Source organism: Anomalospiza imberbis, chromosome 3 (assembly GCF_031753505.1).
Source record: "Anomalospiza imberbis isolate Cuckoo-Finch-1a 21T00152 chromosome 3, ASM3175350v1, whole genome shotgun sequence".
Taxonomy (NCBI): domain Eukaryota; kingdom Metazoa; phylum Chordata; class Aves; order Passeriformes; family Viduidae; genus Anomalospiza; species Anomalospiza imberbis.
In genome coordinates, this window is record NC_089683.1 from 101,175,505 (window position 1) to 101,190,657 (window position 15,153).

Sequence of the window (15,153 nt, forward strand, 5' to 3'; positions counted from 1 at the left end):
GGCCCTTTTGATGTAAGAAATCAGAGAGCAGAAGATGCTGGTGATATGGCCAGCAAGCCACGGGCAGCCAAATTGCTTGTACATAAGCATCTTCCCTGTGTCTCCTCACACACAGAGAACAGCACCTGAAGTAACATTCATTCCAGAATGTGAGCTCAGAAAAAAACTCTATCATCAACTAAATTTCTCTTAAAAACTGGCTATGCTGTTAGGAAGGCAGATTAAGTGTGTAATATACCCAAGTGTGAAGAGTTATCACCACTCAGCAAAAAGTCTGAAATTTGGACTAGAAGTCTGAACTTTGGAATAAAAGAGCAACAATTCTGCATGACAACAAAACAGGTGTAAGCAAAACAGATGTTATCCAAGACAGCACTGTAACACATGTAGTCTGGATGAAACTCCAGGCAACAGAAGAAAAATAAAATAAATATATATATATGTGTGTATCATATATATATAAAAACTGAGAGACAAAAACTGAACACGGACAAATGGTCTCTCTTTAAATCCCCCATGCCGAGAAAAAAAGGGTTGTTTTTTCTTTCAGTATTGGAAAAAAAATAAAGAAGGTACATGATGCACATGGACTACTGAAGGAGGGAGCTGGCAACACGCCTGAGGAACACAGCACCCTTCCAACTTTTCCATGTAATGACATTGACCTTAGCTTTGGATGCAGCATCTCACCTGCCCTCTGGGCTGAAGGAACAGTGCAAGATAGCAGCCACTGCCAGGGCAGGGAAGAAGAAATCTCCAGGGAATGATGGTGTCCACCAGCGGGGCTCATTCTGAGCAGACTGCATACCTTGAACACAGGCATGGTCACAGAGGAGGTGGCTACCTCCAAGTGGGAGGAGGAAGCAAAAGGGAGGAAAAAGCCAAATGGAAACAAAAACAACAAAAAAAAAAAATCATGTGATAGCTACAGAGGTTATCTGTTAGAAAAATAAAACAAAAGCAAAATTAAGAAAAAAACAGAACCAAAACAAACCAAAACCAAGCAGCCTCTTGAAAGCTGACTTCAGCTTTCCATTGTTTACAGCAGTAAACAGGGGCCCTACAAACCCTTTTCCATGGAGCAGCACTCATCCATGTGAGCAGGCAGGCTGAAGCAGGGAGGGCTGGCTCAGGAGGGTAGGGCAGCTCACGGGCACGAGCAAAGCACAGGCTGTGCTCTGCAGAGATGCCACATCCTACCTTCCTGAAGACAAAGGACTCCTCGTTGTACACGGGGTTCAGGCCGTTGTTCATCACCATGCGCGTGCGGAACTCCTTGCGGATCGTGTCCGTGGGCAGCCCATACATGTCCACCTCCACGTAGGTACCAATCTTCTTGTCTGACAAGAACTGGCCAGATATCACCTGCAACACAGCAACAGAGCAAGGAAAAGCAGTGCAGAGGAAGGATATTGGAAATGGTGGCTCTTTCTTACTGAGAAATGGTTTATAGCTGACAGATGCGTTTAGCTCCTCGTGTGCGAACGGTGTATTTCAAACTGCACCTCTTTGGAAAAGCTTCTGTGATCACATATAGAAATACAATCTTTATCTGAAGTGGTATTACCAGCCAGTGTCTCACAGATGCATTCACTGTATGAAAACACTGAATGGAACAACCAGAGCTGGCACTGCTATTCCACAACTTTTAATACTCTGTTCAGAGGCACTTTTTTCTATGATACATCTTGACCACAAGAGGTAAAGGAAACTACTGTCTGCTTTCACTTAGGTGAAGGTTTGAAACTAATCACGTGCCAGTCTGACTCCATATTACGTGTCTGGAAAGTGCAGGATGCTTAAAAAGTGAAAAAACTAAAAACCCACATGATTCCTCAGTATCGTTAGAGATATGAAGATTTGTTGCCATTTCAGTCCAAGTTAAGATTAATCTAGCCACAACAGGTGATTACTCCAGGGAAAATTTTTATTTCACCAAGATGATCCATTACTTAAAAATACAGCTAATGTTTTCATTACTACAATCAAGGAGGGAAGAAAAAAACTGAAACATGATTTCACAGACTTAAACTCATTCCAAATCCTGTTGTTTCCATGACCTAATATCCTTCTGGGGAACACTCTGGATAACAGATCTGAAAAGTTACATGGCTGAGGGGTATCATTGCTGGATTTTGCTCCACTCAGCTCCTTAATCACAAAATTTTAATGTAATTTTCTACTAGTTTTAGTCACAAAAGAAAAATAAATGTCAAAATACATGACCTAGGAACCATCTGACCCCACTTCCTTTTTGGAAGGAAGGTGCTTTGATTACCATTTAAGAAAAACAACTTAAATAAAACATGCTTATTCTACTAGAGGTACAAATGGAACTTAGTTCAACCTAGAATGCATGAGGAATGCTTGGCCAGCAAGGGTGTGAAATTTAAATGCAGCCCATGGAAAAAGCTAAATGAAAGCTGAAGCCTTTCGCTCACCAAACAGGTTTTACACTCATCAGCCTCTCCCAGAACTTGGTACCTAACCATGCTGTAGAACTCCGACAGGAGTTTTATGAACTTTGTTACTCATGGATAACTCCAAAGTAAGGGCCTGCCTCACACCAACCATTTTTCTCCATTCATTTTGAAAATATCCTGTCCGGGTGTGCCCAGACTCCTCCTTGCTCTATGGTGAAAAGTGATGCTGTGCAATTTCATGCTGTGCAATTTCATACTGTGCATGGGAAGGAACTTCACTCCTTTACCCATTTGTGTGGGCCTGTGTATTTCAAAAAGACCACCAAGGTTGTCAGAACACCACCATGTGCAATAACACATCATTTCCAATTCTATCATATTGCACTCAGATCAAGGAAACAAAGGCATCTTAGCCAGCAGTATTGAAAAAGAAAAAAAAAAAAAAGGAAACAATTTGCTGAAGTCTATCCAGTCCAAGCACATTTAGTGCACATATCCAATTTCTGGTCATTTAAAATGTGCTTTTGGATGTGATGCCAGCTGTCTGTTGCTGTTTTACCTGTACAGAACACGTTGCAGCAATAACACCATCTACAGGAGTTTCAGAGAACGGGTCAAACGTCCTGTCTGGTCGTCGCATGAAATCTGGCTTTAGTAGATACCTTATTTCAAGGGAAAAAAAAAAAGGGGAAACCTATTCTTGATTGGAAATTAAAATTGTGTTAAATACATATGAAATGGATGTTCTGCATTTAAACAATGAGCTGTCCTACAGCAGTGTAAAATACAGACTCATTCCAGCTGCAAGTGTGAGGAAGTAAAAGAAAGTATTACGGTTGTCTGGAACACAGATAAACACTAATTTTCATTTTGAATTACCAGCTACTGAGAGATGAAATCAATCTGGGATTTTAAGATAAAAATAAATGTAATATAATCAAGGACGTTTCAAAACAACTGAATAATACAGTTTAAAAATACAGGGAGTTACCATGTAATAAAACACAGATGCTCTCATTTGTTTTAATACTTTAACACTTTGGAAAAGCACAGAGGGATTTTTCAATTTTATTTTTCCAGATGAAGCAGTTCCTTACCGTTCAAGACTTATACACTAAATTTCAGCTTGAAGCTGTTTTTTTCATTGTGGTTATGAAACCTTGGGGGAAACAACTGATAATGTCAGTGCTGACAGATTGTTAATTATAGCAGCATGAAAGGTACCACCACAATAACACTCACAATACCTCCCTGAGGACCTCACACTGCATCAACATATCAACGAAGCCAATTTGTGCTCTGGTGCACCAAAACCCAAAGATTCTGGCATCAAAATAAAACAGCAGTTGATCACTGCAGAAAGGCTGCACATTACAGACATTCTCTTCCACTGATGGAAGAAAATATGCAACTAGAAAAATCTTGCTAATTCTGCAGCCCTGACAGACAAAGCTGCTAGAAAATGAATTTTTATCCACCCTTAGTCTCTCTAGTCAATCACTGGTATCTAATATGATAAAGGCCTAGACAGAATTCAGAGGTTAAAAAATGCTAGAAAAATTCCAGTGGGAAGAATGTCAATACTTTTACCCTTTTTAAAATTAAATTATTTCTGTTTGGAAGTAATATTACTCCTTTTTCTTCCATTAAAAATGTTTTTCTTCCATTAGAAAATTGATTTCTTAATATTTTGTTAATTTAAAGCAGGTTGGGGCAGAAGAGAACTAACTATCCTTAGCCTCTGTTTTCAGCCTGCTGAAATAAAAAATGTTGAAATGATCTTGTTTCATCAGCATGAAAGCTGCAAATCTGAGAAAAGAGGAGTACAGGCAGGAGGAAATGCTCAGTTTTTCATTTCCCTTCTGTGACTGAAACACCACCATATTTACAATGCATAGCAAAACATTACCATGCAATCCCACTACATTATTATTAAAACACTGATGTAAGAATCCAAGAATTTAGTTGATAATTTTGCCCATCGTTCAGAGAATTTGGCAAAAGTAAGCAGGAACTCTTTTACTAAGCTGGTGAGTCCAACAAGAAAGGAACCAAAACAAAGATTTTGTTTCTTTGGTTTCTCTGCCATAAGAAAGCTTTGGTTTTCTTCTATTCTTGTTGTTTTGATTGAAATTGTAGAGAGTGCACCTTTGTCAAAGCCAAGAGCCTCTTCTAGAGTGCTCACAACTGCAATAAAGGCATGGAACAGCCAAGCACTGTGTGCCCATTCTGCGAATGAGCAATTTTACCAAGCTCCATCTACTCAGACTTTCTTTCTGAGTAAGATCTGCAGTAGTAAAAGAGTAGTTCCTTTCCAGGAAGAGTTTGCAGATTCTGACATGTTTCTGGACTGTCATTTCCTGTGATTCATTAAACTTCTCCTTTTCTCCTGGTGCTAATGATCAGTCTATCCTATTAAGGTCTATGCTCAGCATTTGATAAAAATCTATCAGCATCCCTTGAACATCCTTTGTCATGCAAAAATCACGAGCAAGAACTTAGATGAAACACTTCAGGATTCTCTGTGAAATCTGTGCTCCGATTAAGAGTGCACGGATTAAAAATATGTTCCCTATGTATTCAGATTCCACTTGTCCAAGTAAATTTGGCAATTCTGTGAACTGTGCAATTCCATCCTGAAGCATATCTTCAAAGAAAGGCTGAGAACAGAAGATGGAGATGTATTTGAATAACTGTGTACAGTATTCATGATCTTCATAATATGAACACAATGCCTCTTGGATCTCATTTAAAAACTGGGCAAAATTAAAAGCATATTCATTAGAATACCTCCTTTTGGGGGATAATTCTCCCTGAACTCTGCTGATTTCTACTATTTACTTAGCATCCCATTTTCGTTTTGTAACACATAATTAACAGTGACAAAATCTTATTAAAACCTTAGTAAAGGACTCTGATACACAGTGACAACAGTTTAAATCATATCACTCACCCGCACGATCCATTGTACTCAAATTTTCCTTGATTCAACTGCATTGCTAAATCTGCCAAGAGAGAAAATTTATTAACTTTCCTGCTGAATAATGCAGATCATGAACTAGATCAGAAAATAAGACTGTTTTTCCAGCATAAAAGGTTTAAACAAAAATTAAATTGAATGCATATAAACCCCACATCTAATAAATAAAAGGAAGCAACAGGAAAACTTCATATTTTTTCACAGGAGTAACAGCTTTACCAAGCTCACTGAAGTCCATGCTATGCTTAGGAAAAAGTCTTTCCCTGAATTCAAACACATTTGGCTGGCAGGGAAGTAACAACTGTGGACATGTCAAGTGCCTGGGATGGGATTTCCATCATCTAACTCTTGGTATCTACAGTGCAGATGTCCACATTTCTGCAGATCACTTTGAATAACAGAAGGATGCAGGAGCTTTAACAGTTCAAATAACCTGAGAATAAAAAATATACTAGAGGAGACATCCTTGAAGAATGTATTCCATCACAATGACAACCACCTCTGATGAAGCTGTCTGTAGCCTGATGTCTCAAAGAAGGTGAGGTGCATATTCCACTGGTTTTCTGTGGACTTAGTTGAGTAAAATACCACACCAAGAAACCACAAAGATAACAGCAGCATTGCTTAGTTTCAACATTTAAAAGCAAGTTTCAATATTTAAAAGCATGTGAGTTTTAGGGAGTGCACTGTTACAGCCCTTGTATGGGAAGACATATCAGAAACATGTAACAACCTCCCTCTCATCCAACCCTCTCCCAAACTTTGTGAAAAATGAAATGTTTTCCTGCAGCTTTCTACTTACACAAGAATATAATTTCCTGGTTTAGCAACAAAACAGGTATTTCTCTTGCCCAACTGACTGTACCTTCAAAGGGAACAAAATCTATTCTGCTGGTGCTCTATATACAAAATACAGAATTGTCATATGCCCATACGAGTTATTACTGGAGTTACTGGGCAGCTGTAACTTTTATTTCCTCAACCACCTTCATCTTGACAGCACAGCTGAATCACAGAAGAGGAACACAGGAAAGTTGCTCACTTCCACTTAGACAACTACTACTCTTAATGCGGAATATGAAGGGGTTGGGAATGACATGCAGTGGGCAGAGGAAGTGCTGGGAGCAAAGTGAGGCTTGCATTTCTGCTTCAACCTCCCTGGCATGTCCAGTGGAGTGCTCTACAAGCAGAATATTCCAGTGTATCCCTTCTCCTGCTTCCTCAGCTGGTGAACCTGGGGCACAGCTTTGCAGGACAGAACTCAGAGGATGACCAAGAAGAGGGAATGACCAAGTATCACAGTACTGCAGTACCACTACTGTACCAAAGACACTGTTCAGGGAGGGGGAAGTGAGCACAAAAGCACTGCCACAGCCAGAAACAAGCAATGGGAAATTGGTCTGTTATATATATGTGACTGAAGACATTCCTAGATGAATTAAAAAACCCAATTGGAACAACAAAAAGCCCGCCCTGCTATACTCATGCCTTCGCTGAACAGGAACAGTACGTCTCCTCTCAAATCACCCTGTGGAGAGGCATTTCCATTCCCTGGCATCATTCTCTCAGCTTGGATCTCAGACCTGAGCACATGACTCCTAACACTTCACAACAACTGGTCTAGAAATGCATTTGTCACACAGTCATTACTTTTTACCATCTTAATCTGTGCACTCCATCTTTGCTCTGCAGACATGCACCCAACTGGGCCAGAGCTGTGTTTTGTGCAAGCACTGATTTCCCTGTAATTAACACTTTTTATTAATAAAAACCATTTCTGTGGGAAGATGCAGTACTCCATTATTTTTCCATAAAAGGGGACTGAATTTTCCTTCTGAGCATGGCTGTTTTTATTGCTCCTTGTCTTATGCTCCCGTGATTCCACCCCGCTGTATTATTTAGCCATATGTCCGTTTCCTCCAGAAATGCCAGAAGCAAATCCATGGCATCTGTCTGAGAGTTACTGCCCAAGCCATTCTTTAGGATTGAGGTTCACTGGTCGTTGCTGCCTACCTGGGGTCTGATAGTTCAGTGAGACCATCTGGCAGCCAGCGTTCCAGAAAATTTGAGGCATGTAATTACTGGAATCCACACGGCCTCCCTTCGGGTATATCCGACTCATTTGTCGCTTATTGTAACTAGAGAATTCATCAAGGAAAATCAAACAAAACCATCATAGAAATGTAGAGGCATGGCCTGGTACCTTCACCATTTCAACATCAAAACACTCCTCTTCTGCTCATCTCACTATTTCTCCTTCCGTGAGGTACTTCCCTTTCTCCTTTGTAGACATGCAACACTAAATCTAGAAAGGTGCACTGCTTTATTTTAGGACTGGTAGAAAAGTGGGATGAAGAGGTGAAAGGATACTTCACAAACTCAATGGCATGAGTCTTCAAATACCCTAGTCCGACTGATTCGTTGAAAGAGGACATGTTATGGTGAATGTTACGTTCTAGGAAGAAAAGACAAGACATTTTAAAACACTTCTGTAATGACAAATCACAACTCAAAATCATGCACTATAACAGCAGGACACAGCAGTTTTAGGTCTCTTTCCAAATTATCTATTACTCATAGAATCAAATTATAGTGATAAGAAATTTCATAGAGTCAAATTACAGCAATGAGAAATTTCATAGAATCAAATTACAGTGATGAGAAATTTCATAGTATTTCTGACTCGCTTCTCTGTTTCCCTCCTTGCGAAATCAACAACATTTTCCTTTTTTGTTTAGGACAACATTGTTACTCAGAGCCTGAGCTGTGTGGTAGATAAGGCAAACCAACATGATAAATTGTCTGGTGTGCAGTATCAGCTCACTGCTGCCCACTGTGACAGCTGTGCTCACCTTACTGCAGAGAGAGATGAACTAAAAAAAAGCATTTCAGTTGGAAAGGCCCACGGAATAGAACCAATCTCAACACTTTCATATTCTCCCAGTAATTTAGTGACTCCGTGTGGATGACTAATGGAATAACATGCTAACTTCACAATCAAGGAAACAGGTCCACAAACATACTGATGATGGTCATTAAACTAAAAAAGTCTTACACCTTTATTTCTAAATTCAGGAAATGTAGAGATTTAAAAACTACCTAGGTTAAGCAAATACTTGTATTTCATTCAACCTTTTATGTTACCTTCTGCTACATCGAAACCTTGAAATTTTACAGGTTGAGCATAGTTGACCATTGTTGATAAATATGGATGTATATTGGTTGTGGCACCTACATATTTGTAAGATGCCATCCACGCTTGTTCATCTTCCACAGTTACTAAACCCTGGAAACACATTAAAAAGAACAATCACCATTTCTGTGTGCAAACACTGCTGCTGGGTTTTTCAAAGGTGGGACAGAATTATAGCCACATCTGCAGGTCAAAGACAGTGCAAATTAATACAAGAAAAGTGGAAGTTTAGTGTCACAAGTTAAAATTTGTTTTCTTGCTGATATAAGACTCTCAGTGTTACAGGATGCATGCAAGAGGGCTGATGATAGAAAAGCTCCTAAGCAGTGGGTAAATATTACATGAAGTTAGTAGGATAACACTGGGATACAAGATAAATATTCCAACAGCCTGAACAATGCTGGGAGATGATGATCTATCTTTGTCAAATAAATTCCAAAAACTGTGATTTAATATGCATTTTCTGACAGACACTGTGTATACTTGGCACTCAGTAGAACTTCCTCACCATCAAAACACAAATGGGTTCCACTATTAATCTTTCCTAACAGAAGCAAACAAAAATGTAGGAACCACAGCCTTCATTGGACAAAAAGATGTCACAAAACTGACAAGAGATACAGTACCAAGTTCATGTTCTTATCCACTTCAACTGATAAAAACCTGAATCCATCACCTATGCAAATATGCACTTTATTTATAACTGAACTTAGAGTTTTCTGCAAGTATCTCATCTGCTAGAAACCCACATCAGGAAGCACTTCTGAATTGGCTCTACCTGTCCAATATTTGCCTTCCCCTAAAACAGTTTGAAACACATTCTTTTCACTGAAATGAAAAAAGAAAATCTCTGTCAAGTTAAGCAATCTGCAAATTCATCATGTTTTTCCCACACATGCATTTTTGGTTGTTCTCCCACCAAAAAATCTGCCTGTAGGCTGAGAGTGACCTTCTGCTGGGAAGTACAAAGTGTGTTCAAACATTCAGAATGCAGCTTGTGTTTGTCAGAAGTTCTCCCTCATCACTGACTCAGGAAATAGTCAGGAAGAGGAAGCACTACCAAGCCCTTTCTGGGCTTGGAGGAAAATGCAGTTCACAGAACCTACTCTACTGCAATTCATTTACTCCCTGAGGTGAGAGAGTAAAGGAAAAGTGAACCCACTTACCAGAATTATGGCACCTCTGCCTGCCAGGCAGTGCAGACATATCTCAAAGAATGAAAACCATGTCAACTGGGACCATTTGTGCCTTGGTATGAGATGATTATAGTCACACAAGGAGCACAATTTTCTGACTGCATAGAATGACTGAGTTAGCAGAATGAGTCCAGGTACACATTGTTGTATGTGCATTTTGGACTGAATTAAACTTCCAGCAGACTGTGAAATCAAACAGACGCCATATTTTAATGCTGATCATCAGGGCTCAACCCAACTGCTTTTCAGAAACGTGCATGTTGAGGTTTCACAGATCTGATCCCAAGATATGCCAACTGCACATCCCTGTGTTAGTAGAAAAGAGGCTTTTTTTTTTTTTTTTACTAGGTCAATAGCTGTTAAGAGAGCTTAGGTCAAATTCAGGCAAAGTTTACTCAATGAAACCAGTTCTTTTCAGTGTCTTAACTTTTGAAAGGCCATTAACTCAGGAAGAACTGACCACCCATCTTCTAAAACCCAGGGTTCTTTAAAGTGCCTGTTGTCGACTGCTCAGAACAGCTAATCATATTTGACTGCCTTGATCCATCCACACCTACAGCTAAAGGAACCACAGTGAAAAAGGGGTCAAAGAGATAGTGATGCCTCAGTGCCCAGGCAATGGCACCCTGCAGGTACAGCTCTGTGACTGCATTAGTGACACTTTGGCTCAAAGACAATGTACTAGCCATTTGTTTTATCTTATTCTCTTGCAGACCCTTAATTTTTAGAGTAGGGCTATACTCTGCAGTGTTCACAACTTTAAAACTATGCGTTAAGAAAGGGGCAAGGATGGAATGTTTCCTAAAGTCTGCAGAAACAAAGGAATGGTTACAACAGCACACAAGCCTTTTAGAGGATAGAGAAGACAAGGGGGAAAGTTGATCTCCATGCTATTTGCACCTCCCCACCCCTCAAGAAAAGAAGCAGAACTCACTTAGAAAACAACACAGACTGAAATAAAGTGTGGTTATGAACAGGAGCAGCTTGAATGAGAGAAGAGGAGGAGGAGGAGAGTGGAAAGAGGTGGGAAGAGTCTTACAGAAGGGATTCCTGGGAGAAGATAAATGCAGAAGTCCCAAGGGAAAGCAAAAAGAAGAAAGAGGAAAACAAAGTGCAGTCAGGCTAAGGGCAGAGGGAAAAATAAAGCAGGGATAATACATCTCAACACCATTCAGAGAACAGGTTTCCCAGTGCATGAGATCAGACACTTCTAAGCAGGCAAAGGTCATGCACTCCTGTCTGTCCCCAGATTTTCTGACAGCCCTGAACCCAGTATAAAAGTATAGCAGAAGAACCCTTGAGGACAAAAGGGAGGTAGAGTCACTTTCAAAAATAGGTGTAGTGAAACTGAGCATAAAATTGCTAAACCACTGAGAATGCATGGTAAGTAATATGCATGTTATATATGAAGCAATAAAATAGACTACATTACATCCTGTGTCACCTTTTTATTGTTTTCTTGCTCAGAATCTTCAACAGCCTGAGGGAAAAAAAATATATACACATTACCCAAAGAAAAAACAATAGGAAACACTCATAGTAAGGAGAAAAAAAACCTCAAAAAACTAATGCATTTAGCAAATAGTAAACCCTTTGCCACCTTCCTGCAAGGCTGATCTGTTCCATACACTTTCAAAAATTTGTAGTCTATTCCAAATTTGAGTACAGAAGATCTGAAACTCAGCCATGGGAATAGGATGAAGGATGCCAGACAGTTAAGCCCAAACCAGAGCTATCACTAGATGCTGGGGACAGGAAGCTTCAGAGAAGAATGAAAGAATAACACACCCAGATAAAGATACCACAATAAAGATCATCTGATCTGGATGTGCAAACTCCCAGGCTCTGAAAACTGAGGGTGAAGAGTGCTGTAAACTGTGCTTGAAATGTCCACATTGGAGAAGGCTTGTCTCAAGATGTTATTTGCAATGCAGCAGTCTGGTGTCTGCCTTCAATTAAAAGCTACCAGTACTGAGAATCTCAGATAAATACTGTCTTGGCACTGAATGCACATTCCTGCAGAATAAAGATCAAGTCACTGATCAGCAAAGAAGCAGAGAAGTTACCCAAGGACATGTGCTGAGGATGAGCAACTAATCTGGAAACAAACAAACAAAAATCCTCAAAACAATAACAACAACAACAAAAAACCAAACCCATCCAACCAAGACACCCCAAACTATTCAGGTAGTTAAGGACAAGTGATTTAGGGAATGCAAAGAAGTGAAATGATACTTCAGTGGGAGGATCCATAAAAGTCCTGAGGAAGCAAAGTTGATGACTTGAAGAGATTCACAGAAGGCAGGTCTGTGTCTGGTACTGCTACAGACACACTGCTATTTTCCACACCTATACTTCTGTCTGGAGAAAGATCCAAAGGAAACCAAGGAGAAGGGAAGAAGTGGCCAAAATACTTGAGCGGCAGAGGAACATAATCTGCTAAGTTAGCTTAGCTCTCACATGTGGGCTTTTCTCTGTAGCAAGCAGCACTAATGCCTTTAGTGCCATAGCAGCTTAGTTCTGAATTCCAATATTCTGTATCTAATTACCATCAACTAATATTCAAATTACTGATAAACTGTAACGGTCAGGTCTGCATGGAATAAAGAGAACCTTTTCCCTGTCTGCCAGCTGGCTGCCTGATAGAGCCCCCCTGCCACACCAGCCCACTGGGAATTATTGTCCTGCTTTGCCTTCGCTACTGTAAGTGGAAGAGAGAACCTACCCTAGGGGGTGACCATGAAAAATGATGCAGAAAACCCTGCAGTGAAAACACTGAGTGCAGCCCTGCAAAAATACTGCTGAGCAAGAAAGCAGATGTTCCACCTCTTATTAGGATTCTGCACCTGACATGCAAAGTAAAACACCAGAAGCTGGAGCAGGAAACTGTTTGCTGCCTTTAATTAGTATTTCTGATGAAATCCTCCACTCGTATACTGTTCCCTACATACTGATTCTGTTTCCTCAATGAGTACATATCCCACCTGAACAAGAGAAGACTGTTTTTGGCTACAAAGCTTTTTGTTCTCATGAACCTAAAGGTAAAGGGCATCTGGTGAAAATCTCATGTTTGAACCTTCCAACAAGTGCTCTGATGTTTCCACAAAGCAGAGTGCCTTTTGCAACAACCTCCATGGAAAATTTTCACAAATATATATATATATATGAAAGAAGCAATCCCACCTTTTTAACACTGATGGCAACAGCTTCTTTTTGACTGTAATCATCTACAGTAAGGTCACTTCCAAATTTGTACTCAGGATGAGCTTCCTCTTCCTGGTCAGCTGCACAGAAAACAAAAAGTATCAGTGCAAAAACCACAGCAGCTGCTGTTTTCTTTGCAAGGCATGAGACAAATGATAGTTGAATTGAGAGGTTTGGGTTTGGAATTTTTTAAAAACAGGAATAAAATCCAGGGTATTAGATTTCTAAGAGTTAGTTAACTGTTTCCTAGTGCAGTAAATTACAGCTAAGGCCTGAGATGGTTAGTAAAAGAAATTTTATTTGCTGTATTTCTGAAGTAATCAGTACTTTGCTTAGCAAAGGTGTAAAAAAAAATAAAGCAAATAGACTTGGGAAATAACAAGAACTGATGACAGAGTTCTTTAAATAAAGATCTAAGAAGATGCCAGTGGCCAGGCTTCTTGAGTGCATTGACAGGCTCCTTGCGTGCCCCCACTCAGGGAATTGTTCTCATTTACTTTTAAGGTGATTTTCCATTAGAACCTACAGTACTCAAAGCTAAAAAGTAAAGGCAAAAAAAAAAAAGTCAAATAAATGAGAGGAGCAGGTGGTAGGCTAAAGCTGGGACATTCACTGTGACATAGGGCACAGGCCAGTCCCTTGGTTCAGACACCGGCAGGTGGGGTGTGATTGACATCTTCTGAAGGTGCATATTTAAAACAGACAAGCTGGATCACACCCTAAATATGTGTATTTTTCTCTGCTGGCCACATCACTGGCTCAGAGCTGCACATTTACAATGAGGATAACTGAGGTTTGGCAAGAAAAATCCTACCCCTCATTTTATCCTTATAAAGTATAATGCAGTAATCTCCTCAGATGTTGACACAAGTGTTAAACACAGTGACAATATGTGTTTTCAAAACAAAGATCACAACTTCTTAGTCTCTCTCTCCCAGACAGAATGAAAATCTGATTTGGTTGGTGCTCTAACACAACTTCTGACCAGTAAATGGGAGTTAAAATTGTCTGGGGTGAGGTGGCAAGGCTGGGGTATGTACAGATGGCTCTGCACTCAGCCCAGAGCTGCTGCTGCTTCTGATACAGAGCACGGGCACGTGGGAAAGGAGCACCCAGTCCTGGGATCTGCCACAGGCAAGGTCTGAGAGCCCTTCTCCAGGAAACCCTCACCGCTTTCTATTTCCTCTTCATTATCATCCTCCAGGATATTTACAGGAGCAGAAGTTTCCCCAGCCTCCATCATCTTCTTCAGAGCATCAAGCTGTTCTGTTAATATGAAAAATGAAATTAAATGAGTCGTGACATGACCAGTTTGTAGCACAAAGAAATACAAGAGAACCATCACAACTGATTCCTTGATCCTCAGATCATTCTGTTTAATGAGTCCTCTGATTTTTCAGTTGGCAATAAAATTTTACAAAGTAGCATCAATAAACCCAGACTGTTGTTAGATCTGAAAAGTGGTCAGTAAGGGCTGTGCCCAAAGCTCACTGAAGTTAAGGAAAATATTTCACAGAAGCACAGAATCAGTTAGGTTAGAAAAGGCCTCTGAGACTGCATCCAACTTTTGACTGAACCACCACCTTTGTCAACCAGAGTGGTTGAGTGCCACATCCAGTCTTTCCTTAAACTCCTCCAGGGACAGTGACTTCCCCACCTCCCTGGTCAGTCCATTCCAATGTCTAATCACCCGTGCTGTGAAGAAATTCCCCCTAAATTTCCATAGACTACAAAGGTCTTTGGAGTAAGCACATAACTTCGTCACAGGATAAACAGACAGCTGCCTCTTCAGTGCTTGATCCCTGCAAATGGAGGCAAAGTGCTTGGATTTTCAACTGTTTCCATGTGCACTTCTGTTAGACAGGAGGGGCACAGACATGTATGACTGAAGCCAGTGCAAGGTCTGGGTACTTATCTTTGAATGGAGAAGGACCAGGGTTTATCATTACAGCCATACTGGGAACTAATACAGCAACATTATTGTTACTGAAAGGAGATAAATATCAGAACTGGCAACAACAGCGAGAAGAGCAATTTGAAATTCCATTTCATTTCATGCTTATCCTGGAAGAACACAGCAATGCAAACAGAGCGGTGTCGGCAGAATTGACAAGAGATTCTATCTGCCTTACATTTTAGCTCAACCAACAGTCTGAT

General features: G+C 40.2%; 1 protein-coding gene across 5 annotated transcripts in view; it reads right to left on the reverse strand.

The window, feature by feature from the left end:
* Positions 1-15,153, reverse strand: part of PLCB4 (phospholipase C beta 4) — a 185,911-nt gene that overhangs the window by 35,960 nt on the left and 134,798 nt on the right. For 3 of the 5 annotated variants that reach the window (XM_068186060.1, XM_068186058.1, XM_068186062.1), the window contains 9 exons: positions 14,167-14,262; positions 12,976-13,076; positions 11,237-11,272; positions 8,548-8,689; positions 7,774-7,858; positions 7,417-7,541; positions 5,377-5,428; positions 2,983-3,085; positions 1,201-1,365 (listed from right to left, as the gene is read on the reverse strand). In XM_068186060.1, coding sequence (XP_068042161.1) covers positions 1,201-1,365; positions 2,983-3,085; positions 5,377-5,428; positions 7,417-7,541; positions 7,774-7,858; positions 8,548-8,689; positions 11,237-11,272; positions 12,976-13,076; positions 14,167-14,262 — 905 coding nt within the window. The remainder of the gene's footprint in view (positions 1-1,200; positions 1,366-2,982; positions 3,086-5,376; positions 5,429-7,416; positions 7,542-7,773; positions 7,859-8,547; positions 8,690-11,236; positions 11,273-12,975; positions 13,077-14,166; positions 14,263-15,153) is intronic. The other 2 variants (XM_068186061.1, XM_068186059.1) reach the window with 1 other exon arrangement.